The following is a 19902-nucleotide window of genomic DNA, read 5'->3' as shown; positions in this document are numbered from 1 at the left end:
GTCCTTATTCTTGTTTAATCTACAAACTAGTAGAGATCCATGGGTGGAATTCCTTACATGAACTAGGAGTGCTGGAGATGTAGACATCGCTCATGTCAAAATTGCCATGGGGCCCATCAAGAAGCGTCCAAACATCGAATGGTCAATGCATGTATCCTCTCGAGATGGAATCGTCGTTACCTATGAGTTCAGATCATAGAACACGGACGCATGATTTACATGGTCTTATGGTGTGCGTCGTGACAGAATTTTCTTTCCTAAACATGGCCGACATAGTTTGATCTTTAGATCGAATCTTGTTCCTCCATTCAATTTTGTCTAAATTCATGGATAACTCCTTTAGTTAGGAGTCGGTACTACTAAGTTGACATAACCCTCCTTTATGCTTGGGGGGCCAACAAATAATTGGGTTCTAATTAGTTGATTAGATGAGATAAGGACTTGATATTTTGTACCATAACGCTTAGGTGCTTTTGATGTTTTGATGCGATTTTAATCAACGAAAATTAGGGTTAGAATCATGTCTCGAGTGCTCGCTCATTAAGTTGGTAAGATTTGTGAGTATTGATACCACGACCTGGATTCAAAATTTACACGACCGTGTTCTTTCGAAACGAGATCGTGCGACGTTTGGGATGTTAATCAACAAGTAAGTCTGTCAAAATTATCTTACACACAAAATATAGTAAGTAATACAAAAAAAATGGGGGCAACACGAAACAAAGTCTGAAGGCAATTTTGTTGATATAATATGCAATTACACTGAGTAACACAGTACAAAAACTAATAAGATGTGTTACGAGCAACTATGATCTAGTATACGCAGGAAGTCACGTAGCTTGGATGAAGGCTCAAAGTCAACGTGGGTGTAGGCCACCTTCACCTAGTAATTAGTGACCACTAACCTACTTGCCTATTTCGACTTCAAAAAGATCAAAACTTAATTTTTTGCACCATTAATAGTAAGAAACTTCTACTCGTGATCACCCGCAAACCTATAAGTTAGATTTCTATATTAAAAAATAAAAAATAAAATAAAATAAACCCTAAGATAAGGTTTTATAATTGAATTGAGCCTCCCAACAGAAGTTCTCCCATGTGTGCACGTTTTGTAACAATAAAGTCAAGAAAATAAGCTAAGCTAAAGCATCCTTCATTGTATAATTGCATGTTTGTGATTTGGGGACGGCATTTTCTCATTAAACAATCACTAATATATTTGAATATTAACCTCTTGGAATCATTTGATCAAATAAATTAGGGTAAATTACACTTTGACCCGCTATAATTTGGCATAATTCCATTTTGACCTTACTAACATTTTGGTAATTGCACTTACCTCCCTTTTCACTGATGGGTTATAATTTAGATGTTATTTTATTATTTTACCCTCTTATTTTATCTTATTTTTAATTAAAAATAAATGAATTTTAAAATAATAATTAAAATACCCCTGCTTAGGCATTCTAAAAAATAATTAATATTTTAAAAAGGGAAAAATAATCTTTATAAAAAGATTTTAATTATTAAGTTGACGGCAATTTGACTGAAGGGGTAATTGAATCCCTTAGATAATTATAAGGGAGGTAAGTGAAATTATCAATACATTAGGGATTAAAATGGAATTATGCTAAATTACAGTGGGTCAAACTGTAATTTAGCCAAAATTAACTATAGTGATTGATTAGAACCGACCATTGCATCTCTCCCATTCAAGTCCCCATCTGAAAGGAATTTTTAGTTTATTTAAAAAGTGCAAAAGAAATTGAGACTCTTTCGTGTGTGTTACGTTTATGTAACTAGAATCAGTTTATTGAGTAAGAAAAGAAACTTCAAACTTCTTGTGCAAGCTAGAGTTTGTCCATAGAAGTCAAAGATAGGTGGGCCAACTTTTAATTGTATTGTACCTTCTAATCACATATTCCCAACCATTCGATCATATTTAATCATCGATTGATCGATGTTATTCAAATTGTAATTTTGAAATAGTTTTTGATTATATAACTTATTCTCTTTTCAAATATAACAATGTTTAGTATTTTTATAAGGTGTTACCTCGGTGAGATGGTAACATGATTTCGATATCAAAACCCTCACTTTCATTCTTATTCATTCCCAAAGCTAAAATTTAGTGTTTTCGCACGTCAAGCATAAGCACCGAAGCACAATGTCTGAAAAGTCGTAACTTGCTATTAGTGCAATACGACTCGAATTGCTATATTCCTCAGGATATGATTAAAAGGGGCTGAAGTCCATCGGATTGCTTTGTTTCGTCGAGGTACAACTAGATGACTAAGTTGAGGAAGCTTTGATGATGATTGTGGTTTTGTGGCCATCATTAGTTTGTTTTAATCATTTTTTTTTTGTTCCCTAAGAGTAGTGACACTAAGCTTATAGCGCAAATCCTACTAAGGTGCCACCTTGGTGAGAAGGTAAAATTCGTATGGTAATACCACATACTAGGGATCAAAACCGCAACTTCACCATTACCTCTCCAATAAAGGTGTTGAAGCGCGTTAAATTGTTTTGTTACAATGATATATGACTATTGTTCTGTTACAATTATAGACGACTATGTAACTAACTTGAAATAAAGCTTTGATGATGATGAATGAATGTTGGGGCCCATCAAATATTTGTTTTAAGAATAATGATTTTCTGACGTCCCCCTCTTACATACGTCCCATCACAAAATCGTAGATCATTTGCATCGGGATACATAGACTCAAAAATCTTTTCTTGTGTATCTCGAGGTAAATGATCTATGGTTCTATCATGGGGGCTGTATGTTGGGGGTGGGGGGTTGTCGTCAAATTGTCACGACTCTTGTTTTAATCATTTTTACAAGAGTAGTGAAGTCTAAGCTTCAATCATTTGGGCTAAGTGTGGCATTTGAGCCTTTATAAACACATACGACTTTAGATCAGTCAACATCTTCCATCATATCACGTGCTTTTCAAGCTCGAGAGGTAACATTATAGGAAAAATTACTTAAAGGACCATAGTGGAGGGATTTCTTTCTAATTATTCCTCGAGTTTGGGGTAATTGCTTGATAGTCCATTTGGTAGAACTTTCTTTTCTCAATGGTCCCTCAATGTCATCATTATAATATTTTGAAATACCTAAATATTTTTTCATCTTTTTCACATACTTAGGTTTTTCACGACTCTTGTTTTAATCATTTTTACAAGAGTAGTGAAGTCTAAGCTTCTATCATTTGGGCTAAGTGTGGCATTCGAGCCTTTATAGGCACATACGACTTTGGATCAATCAACATCTTCCATCATATCATGTGCTCTTCAAGCTCCAGAAGTAACATAATAGGGAAAATTACTTAAAGGATCATAACGGAGGGATTTCTTTCTAATTATTCCTTGAGTTTTGAGTAATTACTTGATAGTCCATTTGGTAAAACTTTCTTTTCTCAATGGTCCCTCAATCTTATCATTATAATATTTTGAAATACCTAAATCTTTTTTCATCTTTTTTGCGTACTTAGGTTTTTCAACCGCAATTTCATATATCTTCAAAATACTTGAAAAACTCTTGAAAATAACTTCTTCCTTCTCAAATCATTTTCATCGGAATGGAATCTGTGAAACTCAACAGTGACGTCGAAAATCTAATTTTTTAAATGAAAATGATGAGTTCACATGGTAATGATAGTTTCAACATTTCAATTGCAAGAAATGTGTGGCGTGGGTTCAGAGATTGACTAGAAATAAAAGTCTTACTAAATGGACTATTAAGAAAAATCCCAAAATTTATGAACTAATTAGAAAAAAAATCCCTCCACCAGGGTTTTTTATGTAATTTTCCCAGTATAATACGATAGCTAATATCTTCCCATCGAAGGTAAGGGGCTATTATCGTAAATGTATATCAAAATTGTGTCAAATGTAGTTCGTGTTAGTTGAAAAATAGGGGCACATTTGTTAACAATAATTCCAATTATATCCCCTTAATTATGGACACGTGTCCTTATAAAATGTTTGATTCCACCGACATTGCCGGTAGAGCCGTCTTAAAGGTAACCTTCTGTAATAACCACAAAAATTTCTTCAAAGAGAGAGAGAGAGTCAGAGCACCCATCTTTGGAATCTAAAGTTCTCCTTCTCTCTGACTATCTTTTTGCCGTGTTCAACGTGTCTTCCTTCCTCACCGTTTATCCATCTTCAACAGTTGGATTCAACGGTTGGATCTTCTTTCTTAATTTGTGTACATATATAGTGATCTTCCTTCATGTTTAGATCAGACTGTGGGTTTTTAGCTTCTCTTCAGCTGGATTGGTTGTAAGTAGAATTCTTCAATTTTAAGGTTACTTATAGCTGTAATTCCTCTGAAATTGGGTGGGTATCTGGGTTGGATATTGTTGAATTTGTGGGTTTTCTGTTATTTATTTTTAGTTTTTGAATTTTTTTCCTTTTTGGGTTCAATTTCAGAGGTAGTTATTTGGTTTTTTGTGTGTTTGGGTGTTTTGGGTTAATGGGTTCTGCTCATTTTGGCTTTAAATGGGCTGTTAATGGTGGAATTTTGATTATTACTGGTTAAAATTGGGATTTTGTTTTGGGAAAAAAAATGATTTTTTCTTCTTCAGAATTTTAGATTTTGAGGACATATTGATGTGTGAATTGAATTTATAGAATCTCAATTGGGTAGGTTTGGCTGGTAGTAATTGGGGTGTATTTGATTGATTTGGGGTTAGTCTAGTTCTGTCCTCCAATTCAGCAAAGAACTCAACAGGGGTTTGGAATATATACCAAAAGGGTGGTTCTGTGAAAATAGAACTAGGGTTAAATCAAAGTTTTCTCTATTCTGATTTGTTAAAAAATGGTGGATTCAATTGCGACATCTCTTCTCGGGCATCGCCCTCTATGTCAAGGGTCACCTTACAAAGATGGGTCTAATAGGAGGAGGACATTTGATTTCTGTCGGCTCCCTATGAGGGAATTCATAGGCCGTCGATTTATTTGCTCGACTTCAATATCCTCCCCACGGAGAAGTGAAAGGCGGGGGGCCAATAGATGTTCTGTTTCTTCAATTAAGGCCCTTGCAATGGAGCTTACAAAAGAGGCATATTCGTTTAGAGAAGAAGAGAGAATACCCAGGAATTTGAATTATCCCGTTGACACGGGTACACGTCGTAAACAAGGTTTATGGCCACCTTTAAATAAGGCGGATAACGCTTCGTTGCACAACCCGTTGCTTCGTCAAGAAAGGATGGGTTGTGGTTGGTTGGGTGCAATCTTTGAATGGGAAGGAGTGATTATAGAAGATAATACTGATCTCGAGAAGCAGGCGTGGTTGGTTCTATCCCAAGAAGAAGGAAAATCCCCACCCCCAGCTTTTATTCTTAGACGAATTGAAGGGATGAAGAACGAACAAGCGATTTCCGAGGTTCTTTGTTGGTCTAGGGACCCTGCACAACTACGAAGAATGGCTTCAAGAAGAGAGGAAATATATCAAGGTTTGCAAGGTGGGATGTATAGGTTACGGTCTGGTTCACGAGAATTTGTGAATGTTTTGATGAACTACAAGATCCCAATAGCATTGGTTTCTACCCGTCCAAGGACCATTCTTGAGAACGCAATCAGAACCATTGAGATCGAAGGGTTCTTTAATGTGATTGTAGCAGCGGAAGATGTTCATAGAGGGAAGCCAGACCCTGAAATGTTTGTTTACGCTGCTCAGCTTCTTAACTTCATACCCGAAAGGTGCATTGTGATTGGGAACTCGAATTCGACGGTGGAGGCCGCACATGATGCTCGTATGAAGTGTGTGGCAGTCGCGAGCAAGCACCCCATGTATGAATTAGGAGCAGCGGACTTGGTGGTGAAACAGCTCGATGAGCTCTCAGTAGTTGATTTGAAGAATCTTGCCGATATCGAATCTGCTGAATTTGGGTCAGGAGAACTGGAGGTGGAGATGGAGGAAGAAGAAGATGAACCATATCCATCAACATCAGTTGGAGTTGATGACATTTTCTGGTAAGATCTTACAAATGTACAGGTTCATTGTGCTTCATCTAATTCTTTATGATAGTGTCATGTATTAGGCCTTTAGTCTCTCTTCTTAGTTGTATACTGGCTTTAATGTGTAGAAAGGAAAAAAAGTGGGCCAAAAAAAAAAAAAATGGTGATGGGTTATCTGCATTGGATTGCCCTTAAATGTTATTATGTACTTGTATTATATAATCAACATGTATGCTTGAAACTTTTATCCTTTAGTTGCTGTTTCTTATTTTGCTTAAACTCTGGGGGTAAGAAAGATGAGTTACAGTGGTGGAGCTCGGGCAGACCAATGTTACGAAGAAGAGAAATGGTTTTAAAACTCGTTTTGACGTCTCATCTCGTCCATGAATGAGACCAAGTCATCTTTGATGAGTTTTTCAATAAGTTTGAGTTGTCTCATTCAACAATGAGAAAAATGAACCATAGTTTTAAATCTCGTCCGATACATTTTACTTGTCTATCCGTCTCGTTGGTGGAGGATACCAAGATGTATCAAACGAGATTTAAGACCATGAGAAAAGAAGAAATTGAACATTGAGGTGGACAAGGTGCGAATTGTTGTATCTTGGTCCTACTTGGAAAGTCTCACTTAAAGATGAAATCTTCAAATAAAAAATCCTTAAATTCTTTAGATAATTATTTCCAAACGTAAACCATCTGTAAGATGTTGATGAAACCCTCTGAATTGGGTAGATTTTTGTCAAATAAACGTGTGGAGAGTTTTTTTTTTTAATCTGATTAATATGATGGTGGGGTGGTTGATGCTTTAATAATTGATAGATAATTTCCATTCTCTTATTCTATCATCTGTGTCTCTCATCCAATTTAGATCCATTTTTATGACTTTGGTCTGAATAAAAATTGGTCAATTGGATGTAAAGAACATCTGCACCCCTTTACCGCTTTTCTCAATTAGATGTAAAGAACATTTACACTGTTAGGATTGAGAGAAACGGAGAGGAAAGAAAACAAATGGGTTCCTCTGCATTTCTCTTGTTTGGTTTGTTTAGTGGGGGAGAGAAGAGGAGAGAAAAATGATGAGTTTTCTCTCTCCAAAAAGTGAAAAGAAGAGGAGAGAAACAGAGAACCCTGTAAAATACTTTATAATTTCAACTCAACTCCTGTATCTCTTTTAAGACATTTTAAAATTTCAAAGTTGTCCTAATTTCTATTCTGTCAATCCAAACATGGTGGAGAGAAACTCTCTCTCCTCTTCTTTTAATGGGTTTCTCCGCTCCATTTCTGTCAACTCAAACAAAGTGTTAAGACGTTGGAAAGAAAAAGCTCAATTATTCTTTGGATACTAGCAGAGGGTTCTCATGTATTCAGGGGTGTTATTTTGTGAAGAAAGGTAAATCTATTTTGTGTCCCTGAACAAATGGGTTTTTGTTAACCCAGCAAAAATACCATCATTCAATCTTTGTTTCTATAATTCGAAGCCTTTTCAACATTAGAGGTAAACTCAAGACACTTCCCCGACGTATGAGGCCAAAATGAATTAACTGAAGAAAATAAGCCTACCCTTACAATCTTGATTCATAAGATCCGCTGGATTTCAGATTCGAATTCGGATATGACCATGCCCGATTCGATTAGCATCCATTTACAGCTCCAGCGAGGTCTTGGTTATGTCAACAACCCCATTTTTTGCTATGGAATTAAGTACAAAAATGTCACTTTTATCTTAAAAATGCAAGCAATAAGTTCCAAAATTGATAAATAAATAAATAAATAAAAACCCATGTCATTAATGATTTTAGCTAATTTCTAATATTTGATTATAGACTCTAGAATCCGAACCAAATGCCTTAGTTCCCAGTAATGATGGCAAGTTTTCCATTAACAAGGGCTGAATAAAAACCGATACAAACATCAAAAGAAAAGGAAAACAAACTTCTGCTAGCTTTCTAACATTAATAATAAAATTCAAAAATCTCGGAAATAATCAAGAAAAAAAAAAAAAAATTCTTCTTTTTTTTCCATTCTACATCAGATAATTCAATTCCATAGTAAAATAAGGCGTGTCCCGGGAAAAAAAAAAAAAAAAAGATTATAACATACAAAAACACCCAGTTTCAGATGAAAAAGAAGCAAATCAGACAGTTACTGTACACCTAATACAAGCCTGGCAACAATTCTCACTTTCCCTCCCAGCACACACCCACCTTTATCAATTTTTTGTAATTGCAAGCACATCCCTGAATAAAACTCAACTATTTTGAAACATCCTTCTTCTATGTGACAATTCAGTCAACCCTCCGAGGGGAATGCTAATAAAAAATAAGTGGGAAAGCTGACCACAACCCATTTCCAAATACAGACATCTCCACATTTAACACAAAATTTTCCATTTTAAGTTAGAAACAATGTCAAATTTAGTGAGGGATGACGTTTGATAGCTCTACCTGCAAATAAGGACTGAAGAAATGCCGTGGTCATCAGATGAGTATTTCTCAGATTTGTTCGTAATTTTCTCTATTGTCTAGTAGCCGCAATCTTTTTTGCTTCGAGGGCCGAGCCCTCTTTAAGTGCTGCTTGTGCTTCATTTTCCATTTCAAGTGTGAAAAGGGCCACGGCTTGCAAGTAGGATGCAGTGGGCCAAACTGGGGATACGACTTGGGCTTGCACTGCATCATTAAGTGCTTCCTGGGGCATGTCACTCATGAGATACGATAGACAACGGCGTGCATAAATTGTAGGTGAAACCATGGTTCCCGCATCAATGAACTGCAACAAATTAAGATTTTATTGTCAGTATGGAGAGAGAGAATCCTCCCTTGTTAAACTAGAAGAATGAATCATGACTGAACCGTTAACATTCTATAATTTTAATGGAAATCTAATAGTAGAAGAATATAATTAATTACCTGATTGTAGCATTCAATTGCAGCCGTGAATTCTTTGTGTCGGAATGCAACATCACCCTTTTTCTTTGAGTTCAGTGTTTCCTGCATTTGGTTGGTCCACATTTGGAATGACAGCTAGAGCACGAGAAAAAAAAAGAAAAAGAACTCAAGTGAGCAATGGATAATATAAATAACCAACAATCTAGTGATTACTAATTGACGATGTATTGTTGAATACACTGCGTGATATTAGTTAAAATAAATGAAGTACAAAATGGACATGCCGCCCAACTGAACCTGCAGACAACAAATCTTATGCATGTGTAAATATATATATATATATATAAAATTTATAATCAGAGCCTTATCTGTGACAGAAACTGAATTTGCCCAAAACCAATGAGAAAAAAAAAAAGCTTTAAAAACAAATTCAATAATTAATCGTTATTATGACTTGCCCACAAATTACCATAGGCAAGGAACCAACATACTTGAATCACACACTACAACAAACCTTGTACATTAAAAATAGCTGAACGGGAGGAGTTCCAAGTGCACAATGTTGAATCTCTGGAAGAAATCTTACTTTTGAAGTAACAGGAAATATATGATAATCCCAAGATCAAGAGGAAGATCAGTCTACAGGTAATTGAATTTGTTCCAAATGTCCTCAACAATAATCTGTGTTGATAATTGGCAATGATGCATATAATAATTTCAATCAATAGATGACATACTTTTGTACAAGAAAAAAAATCCATTGCTGTCCAAATGAAGTCTTTCTATATACCGACGAAAAGTTCTCTAACATTCTCAACAAAGGAAAATCAATAGAAAGAAACCATCGACTCCCAGGAAATATTTTGGTCTACCAATCATGCATCAAAGCATGATGGGGAACATTGAATTATATACTTGATCCCTCTGTTACCTTTTTTTTTAAAGGATGGGTGAGGTAAGGACATGATGGTCTCGTTGTAAATTCAGAAATATTGCAGTACTGAATCATCTTTACAGTTGATATAAAGGGGTTGTCTTGAAACATTTAGCAACCCATAGAGGAGCTCAAGTGAAGCTCTCTTTAAAATAATATGGTTAAGTTAGTGAAAGAACATCTATCAACTTAGTGTCAATGGTACTGGTAAAATACACAATACAGGGACAGTACATTTCACTACATGAGTACAGTAAATCATGAAGAGATGATGACAACACAGTGAAATATAAATCCATAATTCTGTAATTCTTAAAGGGTCAAAACATTCACCTCATTTGTTGTTCCCTCATCGTCTTTATACCCAACAGTTTCCAAGATCTCATGTATGGCAGTCAAATCCATTCTTGAGCAAGCTTCAGCAAGAGGGGACAAAGGTGAGAATGTGGCACCATATGGTATACCCATCAAGACATAAGAAGGAACCTGCAGTATAAATTCCCATCAATCAAAAGAAAAAAAGACCCTCAAACGAGTTCAACATTCTAGTGCAATCCAGTAACTGATTACATATCTTTTGGGCCTTCAACATGCACCGATCGAATGTAGATGGATAGAACTCAATATATCTAAATACACAGATAAGGTAACGGGTATATAGGCTCCAATAAAAATATGTAGCCACATTTAAGGAGCAAAATTACCCCCCCCCCAAAAAAAACAAAATTACCCCCCCCCCCCCCCCCCCCAAAAAAAAAAAAAAACATTTTGAGTGCTACAAATAGAAGTAGATAATATCAGCCTTCTTCCAATACGACAGCAAATAAAGTATTAGTAATCATTTACATGCAAACATCCTAGACGAATAAAATACTACATGGCATATAAGAAAAGAGGTAGGTCAAAAAGGTATAAGTGACATCTTGAAAGCAAATGTTAAACTTCCTGTCTACAATCCCCCCCACCCAGGTTCCAGAAAAAAAAAACACCCGGGACAAGCACTTTGGGACTTGAGCTGTCTGTGATGAATTATTCAATTCCAGGAAAAAATTGAACCTGGTAGAAGCAAAGTGATCATTGAGAACTAGAACTAGTTTCCTTTAAATAGAAACATTCAATGTATCTTTAGCTTACCATCCAAAACAAGACGAATCTTTAGCAGGCTAAAAATAATCCTCTGTTCAAATGAAAGAGACGTAGAGGGTGCTTGTCAGTAGAGTGAGAATGATTTGATTCCTGGCACGTTATTCATCTCGAGGAATCTCGTATTCCCCTTGTATGATTGTAAGAGATTGTGTTCTTGGAGTTGGAAGGCTTTGTTCTTGGTGAACTCCTTTAACTTTACTTTGCATTCCCTATTAATTTTTTATTTCCCAAACCCTCATTGTTTGGAGGTCCAAGATTCCTTCCAAGAACTCTTGTTTTCTCTTGGGGAGCTATTTTGGATAAAATCCTAACCATATCACCTTGTTACCCCTAAAACGGTTATTGTTGACTCTTCTATTTTTTATTTTTGGTTCAGTAAGCAAACAGCAAAATTGTAAACATGTTGTTCATGTTTCATTTCTTCATTACATTCTTTAGTATTTACTTCTACTTAATGAGATAAGTCCGAATCCTTCACACATGCTTTGAATCTACACTTGCCAAATTTACCCCTTCTGAGATGTAATATGAAGAGTAAGCTAGCATAATGTGGCACTGACCAGCAAGGCAGCTCATGGTTGGACCTATATCATGAGCGTAAGTACCATTCCAGGAAGATTATATCCAAAGAGAAACTAAGAGCTATCTCAACCTAAGAACTATGTGGTTAGCTACCATAAGATGATACAAGCATAAATATGCATCAAAGAATATACCGCAAAAAAAAAAGGGATTTCCATACAATATACTGGAGCCACAACTATTGGTGATTGAATTCTACAAAGCTGCAGCATTTAAAAGCATCAAAGAGAGAAGTGGCATAAAAGAACAGGGAAATCCGAAACAGGAATTGACGAAATGCTTGCCACATAAGAAAGGAAAGATAACTGACCTCCGTTTCCTTCTGGAGAGGAGTTAGAGAAGCCACCAGTGACTTTGGATTTGGCCGCTCTCTGGGCTCATACTGTAAACAACGAGAAGCTAAGCGTACTAACTCTGTCCCATCATCATTTGAAAATTGTCCTTCCAGACAGGAATCTGTTAGCATCTGAATATTCCTGTCCCTAATCAGATCAAGGGCCTGAACAGAAATTAAGCAACTAAGAATAAGATTCACGCAAAACCATTCATGATAAAGTAAGTAAAAAATAAGAAAAAATATAAGATGTCTACAACATTTCTATGTGAACTAGGTACAAGTTTGACAAAACATGTCACCAGTATAGACTATGTAAACTTGAATAATAGTAAAATTTAGACTAGAGCAACTCATTGAAACAGGTAAAACAGTATGAAACTCCCAAACTTTAGGAGCTCAAGTAACCACACAAGCAGTGACAATGGTATACAGGAAACAATATTTGATATGGACTATCTTGCTCCATCAAAAAAAAATGGAAAAACAATATTGATGCAAATTGGGTGGGGTGATCCCAATCTATTGTTTCAAGGAGTGAATTCAATGCTGGAGATAATGGAGGATGGGATGGGGAGCAAGCTCTGACCCAACTGTCCAAAGCCTCTCAAGGGGAGGAGTTCTCAAGTTCTCTCTCAATCTCCTTTCTGAAATCGCAAAAAGTTCCTCACATATCTAAAATTTCCAAGCACACACGTGCACTCACACACACAAGTATATATATTGGAAAGCGTTCAGAGGCCCTAAAGAGAGCCAAACATTTTTTCAAAATAGGGGTTAGAAGTTTTGGAATGGGCTGATTTTTTGTGAGGATCTCTATGGCGAAGAGATCATCCTCACCAAAAATCAGCTCATTCCGAAACTTCCAACCCTAGTTTACAAGTTGAAAAATCATGGACCGTCATATTTTTGTAAACCACTTTTGATGGGGTTAGAAGTTTCGGAATGGGCTGATTTTTTGTGAGAATGATCTTTATCATAAAGATCATCCTCCACTTTTGATGGGGTTAGAAGTTTCGGAATGGGCTGATTTTTTGTGAGGATGATCTTTATATAAAGATCATCCTCACAAAAAATCAGCCCATTCCGAACTTCTAACCAATATATTGAAAAAATGTTTGGCACAATGTTTGACTCTCTTTAGGGCCTCCAACCGCCACCCATATATATTATTGGGAAAAAAAGTGTGATGGAGAATGCTAACGTCCCCATGACGTATTGGACATTAGCATTCCCCATATATATCCAATGTTAAAATTCTAACGAGGAAACAAAAATGGGATAGAAATTGTAGTTCGGTGGAGGAAGTCACATAGAAGCTTTTTGCATTCAGAATAATGAATATAGCAGAGCAATAAGACACACAAAAGGTGATTAAAACCAAAACTGAAGTCAATCAGGTATGCTTTTAAGGAACTTAAGAAGGAACATAATAATGAACTAAACCACACTAACAAATAGAAGAATCACAACATTGAAAATCCTGTGAGAAAGTACCAAATTTCCCTATGGTAATAAAATCTGGTGCTAAGAGCACAAAAATGAAGATGACTGTTAAAGATGAAGATGACTGTTAAAGACAGCAGACATACTAGATTCACGTCCATTACTAAACATGTCTGATCGTATTAGAAATGTACTTTTATTAAGTTATGATATATAGAAATGTTCTTTTATTTTTCACAAACATTTTTCCTTATTTTTTACTTTAAAAACACCCATGGTATATTGATATAGTTAAAAGTATTATAATGTAAAGATGTGAGCAGATGTGTGGACTTTTCAGGCTTCTCAAAGGCACAGGGTGTCATAATCACCAAGTCGGAGTTCGGGAATAAGTCAGCAAGGGAAAAATTCGTAAAAAATAAAAAAAATCGAAAATAGCTTGCACAGCAAAACAAAAACAAAAACAAAAAATCACACTTTTTTTGTTTTAATCGCGACTTTTTCAAAAAGTCGTGATTTAATCGTCAGTCTTTAAAATCGCGATTTAAACTCGATTTTTTGAAATAGTCAGCGACTTTGGTGACTATGAAGGGTGTTAGACACCTCGTACCAATGTCCGCCACCCACGTGTCCCCTCATCATATACAGAAGAACCTTTGAGCCACAAAACATATCCTAGAACAGCGAAGCCAAGCAAAGAATATTAATGACCCATATCAAAATTCATAACATGAGCTCATCTTTATAGAATCAAAAGTCCTCACAATATTCACATTTGAAAGAATATGCACACTTAACATGTCAAACTAGCTAAATTGCATAACTACAATGTCATCACCTCTGTCACTACAAAATTCCCAAGCTTATCTCCTTTCCAGTCTCCTGCCCCCCAGAACCATATTTTGACATAAGTATTCCAGATTCCGTCAAATCCAATAATACATTTTTCATGTTAATTCACTTTTTATCTTTTCTCTATTTTTTTTTCGTTGGTACAATGTAAAGGCAGGGATTTGATCCCAGGTATGTGGTATTACTGCACACAAACATTATCACCTCACCAAGGTGGCACCTTCCTTAATGTTTTCTCCTCAGTGGTAAGTACTGTTGGTGCAGTTTATTCTCAATGTTGTCACATTTACACTGACAAAATATAATAGTCACTTTGAGTACAGAAATGTTTCCCATGTTTAGATGTAGACTAAATTTCAGTCACACCTCTCTAAAATTGCCGTTTTAAAGAATTTTCCGTTGACGTTTCCTTGCCAGCACTCACCTCTTATGAGCAAAACATACAAGATAACTTACTTTTATCAACATTATAAGAAAACGGTCCACAGATTGAATTTCATATTTTAGCAGAACAGTGCCATACGAAAAGAAACGACCACTTACATGGCTGGGAGGAATATGTTTTCCACTGAGAAGGTCAAGCAGAAGAGTGCCAAAGCTATATATAACGCTTTCTGCTGTTACTCTTCCTACACAATAAAAATAAGAGAATGAAATCGCATAACCAGTTATGGAATTTCAAACGTTTGAAGTACAACCACGATCATTGAGATTTTGGATCAAATATTGCATCATGAAAAAAAAATTTAGAGTAGCCGCATAATCATGGAGGCATTAAACCAGACATAAATGCATAAGATCACATTAAAGAATAAGATTGAGCAACATATTCAAGGGCTGTTTCGAGTTATAGCAAACACATCACAACTATAATCATGCCATGTACACTATAGGAGAGCATGATTTCTCCTATGTCATGAAAGTTCAAAATAACTGCTACGTATAACACTTGCATCACAATTTTCATTAAACATTTAAACAGACGAAACTAGTTGGATGAATAATACAATTCTGTAATTGATTCAAAGTTTGACATTGAACTGACCCATTTCTACTCTAGCACGGCAGGGTGAAAATCTTCAAAAAGGGATATCTGAATCCTGATTGGGAATAACAATTTGATTGTGGGGAAACCCAAACTAAAGAATGTTGATTCCAATTTCTTTGGAATCTATCCTACTAATACCAAAGAAATATCAATTCTACTTTTTCAGTAAAGCAGGTCTTAGAAGTCCATGATATCATAACCTCAAACCAGTTGACAGAAAAACTGTGGCAAGCATAAAAAATGACTAACAACTTGATGAGCTCACAGAATTCATCCTGAAAACTTATGAGAGTGAAGTCCATGAAGATTCACATGTAAACCACCCCAAGTCCAAATGGATCAACAATAATCTAAATATGTTTGTTCATGAACAGATTACTGAATTAAAAATGGGTATATACCAGTTCTGAGATACTCTGGGGGAGTAAATGCTAGATTTGTGCTATAACTTTTTCCATCCCTACTATTCTTCATCAGACCAAAACATGAAAGTCTGGGGTTGCCCACCTGCAAAACGCAATACATGATGAGAGGAATAGATAAATAAACTTTGACCGTAGAAAAGAGATGCCAAGTTAATCAATGATAGGTTGTTTGCTTGTTTTTTTTCTTTTTTTATATTTAATACTTACATCATCAAATAAAATTCTGTATGCATTAAGATCATGGTAAAGGCCACGTCCTTTGCTAGTACAATACTCTAGAGCTTGTGCCAGATGTAGAACCACCCTCAATCGCATTGCCCATTTCATTGGTTGTGCTTCCCCTATGTTAGGAAGGTGATCAGAATCTCATTCTATAAATAACACAATAAAATTCTATTCTATACACAACAGATTCAATCAGGGAAAGAAGAGAGGAAAGCAAGTAGTGAAGACTGAATAACCTGGGACTTCCATAATATTCGAGTAAGAGATAGTCCAGGTTGGCAGGTCTAACTTAGAATCAAGGAGAAATTCATGGAAAATGGACATCAAAAAGGTGCATACATGTTAATTGTTTTATTTTTCAAGTTCTTTATGCTAAATATAGAATAAGAAAAAGAATGGAAAGGTGGTCAGCGAGTTTCAGGAATTCAACTTGATTCAGAATGGGTATGGCTGAGATCAGTGCGGTAATTTAAATAAAGAAAAGATCAGACAAAAAGAGAGAGATTGGCACAACAGCATCCCAGAAAATTGCCAGGTAATGATGTCGTAATCGTAATCCATGGAAGTGGTGATATATGTATTCACACGCACGCGCACACACACACCCACACACACAAAAGGAATACCACCCTGACCACTGTTTTTGCAAATGTGCGGTAGTGTGGTCAGGATGATGCATGTTTGTGTGTCAAAAATGGTGTGGGTGTGTGTGTGTATATACATTCCAATTCAGTACCCTAAGAGAATCAACAGAAGTTAGCTATATCGTATTCAGACCGCTGCACATAGGATTGAGTTCAGAGATGTCCAACAGACCAACAAATCAACATCAAATCTGCTTCAACTTGAAGGCTCTCATATGCATTATAAGCGGTTCTAAGTAACACAGATAATGCATTTTCTTCAAATTATACAAAACAAGAACTCTGAACATCAACAGAATGCTTGGAAAACATTGTAAAGCGGCACACGAAGACTTACAGTGAAATAGGTGTTTTGCAAGCGTATCGTTGGGCATATATTCTGCCACAAGCAGCCTCTCATCACCTTCACAACAACAACCAAATAAATTTGCCAATCTATGGTTGCGGAGCTGACCAACAGATCTCGCTTCCTCCTAAAGTTACCAAGGAACTTAGAGTCAAGGTACTTTATGGAATGAAAAAATGAAGTATTTCTGAATATTTCCACAGCCAAGCAGATATCATATAACACTAAACTAGGAAAAAAATGTATCTCTATGACCATATAGTACAGGATCACAAAATCAAAGAGGATCAATAAAATACCAAGAATTGTCGTGTATCGGGCCAAGCCATTCTATTGAAGCGCTTTACAGCAATCCTTCTATGGTTATCCAATTTCCCTTTATAAACAACATTTGGGGCTTTTTCCCCATGTTCAGACACAATGTTCTCTACCGCAAAACCAGATGTTGCAATCCTAAGTTGCTCAAAAGTGTACTCACAGAACAGGGGCAAGTTATCAACCTCACTCTTCTCCACATTCTCTGAAAAAAAAAAAAAACAAACAAACATGGCAAGTCACAACATATACATTTATCTGCCCTTTTACCAAAACTGAACGAAATTATCAACCGAACACCAGATAACTTCACTCACCAATGTCGGGCGCCTCAAGAACTGATCCCTTAAACTGTGAATCCCAACAACATGGCGTGAGTTTGGAGCATTGACACCCCATTCTTATATCAGAATTTGAAAACTAACTCCAGTGATTCCACTTCACAGAAACAAATCCAATTTGTTGTTCAAGCTCATGGCACCCGATCGAAGATTCCACACTCACCACACTAATCAAGCAATACTGAATATAAACACTAGAGATGATTCACCTAGGATCCCTAATTCACATAAAAGCAATTTTGTCGCCCTTTCTCACACATCTGCAATGAAATTCAATTTTTTTTTTTTCAGAGTTGATCATAAATGAAACCTACTTACAAGTATTAATTACCGATTGAACTAGAAATTACATCTATTCTCCAATTCGTGCTTCTTTAACCTAAATCTTGAAGTCAACTATAGTAATAAGTAAAGAGGAATCAAGATTTGGGATAAAAGATAGAAATACCAAAAGCGATCCACCTTTTGAGTCAACTCAGTAGAACCGTTTTAGCTCCAGAAGAACAAAACACTAATAAGTAGAAAGATCAGCTCTGCAAACTTTCCAAAGGTACCACCTTTTTTACTTCAAACATCCCCAAAATCTCCATTAAAGCTTAAATTACAAAGTAATCGACGTTTTGAAACCTTAAACTAATCAAAACCTGTGACACTTCAGATCTTACAACCAGATCGAAGCTCTCCAAACCAAGTCTTCAACTCGATCAAATCAAGTACGACAACAAAATCTTGATCAGATCGAAATCATCGATTCTGAGGGTCTGCGAAGGAGAATTTTCAGAAATCGAGAGAGAGAGAGAGGGAGAGAGAATTAGGTCAGTTTGATCAGATCAGATCTCAGAATAGTTCTTCTTTCTTCATAGTCATATATGATTGGTTTTATTATTAATTTAATATTATTCTATTTTCCACCGACATGCTTGCAATTAAATTATTAAAAAATGATTTTATTTTTATATTTTTAATGAGTTTCCACTTGGGCATCTGAGTGTTCAGGGTTCAGACATGAAGACCTTTCTTCACACTTCATCCTCACACGTGACACGCCGCAATTATTTTTTGAATTTATTTTTCTTTTATTATTAAGAGGGTTACTATTGCCACATCAACTTTTACCAACGCCACATCACATAGGGATTGGTGTGGCACTAGTAAAAGTTGACGTGGCAATAGAAACTTTCATTCTTAATTATATATTTTATTAAATTAAAATGAATTTTCTTAAGGACTTATATTAACACACTATTTTTCACTTATAGCACACCAACCTACATGTAAACACCAATTAATTTCAAAAGGATTGGCGTGTTAATAGAAGCTCTCTATACTTTATTGGCACATTATTATTTAATTATAATACACCAATTACCTCATCCATCTTTTGATGGGCTTTGATATTTTACTTAACAAATCTTAAAATCTTTACTAACTTAGTAAAAATTTTAAGCCTTATTAATGGTGATTTTATTAATAAGGATTACCATATTAGCAAACCAACACCACAACCCACTAGATTTCATCAAAAAACTAAGATTCAATTTTTTTTTCAATAAATAATTTCTTTTAAGTTTGAAAATGGACGGCTACTAAACTTCTATGTGACTCCAAAATTTAAAATTAAAACTCAATGATCATAAAGCATTGGATCATGTTTTTGGATATCACAAGATGGGCCCAAAGACTCTTGGTAAGGGTGATACCCTTATTAACTTAGTAAGGATAGGCGGACTCTTTTACTAAAGCTCTATGCCTATCTACCCCCACCACCTCTCTATGAGTATGTATGATTCTCGTCTATGGGACTGTATAATCGTTTATGGGAAATGGGTAGAAAAATATTTTCCTAAAAAAATATGATTTTCTGATGTATGATTGTCCATTTTCCCAACTTTGAGAGGGAAAATGTTTCCACTCCACCCATGACAAAAATGATTTTATATCCTCAGCCCTAAATTAAAGAGAGCTTTTATTAGCACACCGACTTATAACATGTCAATTTAATGCAAACCACCCTTTAATTTCAAAAGGATGGTGTGTTATCAATAAAATTTGGTATGCCAATATAACCTCTTAAACTAAAAGTCAAATTACCTCTTGATATTTTCCTGGGTGCAATGAAACAACGAAATTCATTTACCCACAAAATTCATGTTTTCACAAGCGTTTTTCCAAAGAATCAACATGCCCTAAAAATGAATTTCCTTAGAAGTGTGTTTTCGAATTTATATTATTTGAAATGATGATCAACAGGGACAGATTTACAATGGGGTACTTGCCCTCACAAGAATTTTCAAAATCTATCAAGAATTTATGGGCTATTATGATAAATAAAGAAATCCGTCGTTATTGCCCTCACAAAATTTTTTTCATTCTTAATTGCCCCCAAATGGGTAAAATCCTGGTTCC

General features: G+C 35.7%; 2 protein-coding genes across 3 annotated transcripts; one reads left to right on the top strand and one right to left on the bottom strand.

The window, feature by feature from the left end:
• Positions 1–4063: 4063 nt before the first annotated feature.
• On the top strand, positions 4064–6227 carry LOC147393692 (Haloacid dehalogenase-like hydrolase (HAD) superfamily protein). Its single transcript, XM_086456700.1, has one exon. The coding sequence runs from the start codon at positions 4832–4834 to the stop codon at positions 5990–5992; it is 1161 nt and encodes a 386-aa protein (XP_086312826.1). The 5' UTR covers positions 4064–4831; the 3' UTR covers positions 5993–6227.
• Positions 6228–7937: 1710 nt separating this feature from the next.
• Positions 7938–18357, bottom strand: LOC147393691 (serine/threonine-protein kinase BSK3-like). 2 transcript variants are annotated; one of them, XM_086456698.1, is made up of 11 exons: positions 17945–18357; positions 17473–17756; positions 17140–17360; positions 16832–16967; positions 15833–15966; positions 15602–15707; positions 14696–14781; positions 11831–12019; positions 10126–10278; positions 8880–8993; positions 7938–8739 (listed from the first exon to the last, which is right to left on the bottom strand). In XM_086456698.1, exons 2-11 carry the CDS (start codon positions 17552–17554, stop codon positions 8488–8490), a joined length of 1473 nt encoding a protein of 490 aa, XP_086312824.1. In that variant the 5' UTR covers positions 17555–17756; positions 17945–18357; the 3' UTR covers positions 7938–8487. The 2 variants fall into 2 exon arrangements, with proteins under 2 accessions (XP_086312824.1, XP_086312825.1); XM_086456699.1 differs by having other exon boundaries at positions 17959–18357.
• Between the last annotated feature and the right edge of the window lie 1545 nt (positions 18358–19902).

The sequence above is a fragment of the Akebia trifoliata genome, chromosome 10 (assembly GCF_017979445.1).
Source record: "Akebia trifoliata isolate Shusen 1 chromosome 10, ASM1797944v1, whole genome shotgun sequence".
Lineage (NCBI taxonomy): Eukaryota > Viridiplantae > Streptophyta > Magnoliopsida > Ranunculales > Lardizabalaceae > Akebia > Akebia trifoliata.
This window is presented reverse-complemented; position numbering and strand designations above follow the sequence as displayed.

Coding starts and splice junctions, on each gene's coding strand:
- LOC147393692 (XM_086456700.1), top strand. CDS start 4,832: ATGGTGGATTCAATTGCGACATCTCTTCTCGGGCATCGCCCTCTATGT.
- LOC147393691 (XM_086456698.1), bottom strand. CDS start 17,554: ATGGGGTGTCAATGCTCCAAACTCACGCCATGTTGTTGGGATTCACAG. Junction 14,782..15,601: donor CCCAGAGTATCTCAGAACTG/GTATATACCCAT, acceptor TTTATTGTGTAG/GAAGAGTAACAGCAGAAAGC. Junction 8,740..8,879: donor CAATTGAATGCTACAATCAG/GTAATTAATTAT, acceptor AATTTGTTGCAG/TTCATTGATGCGGGAACCAT.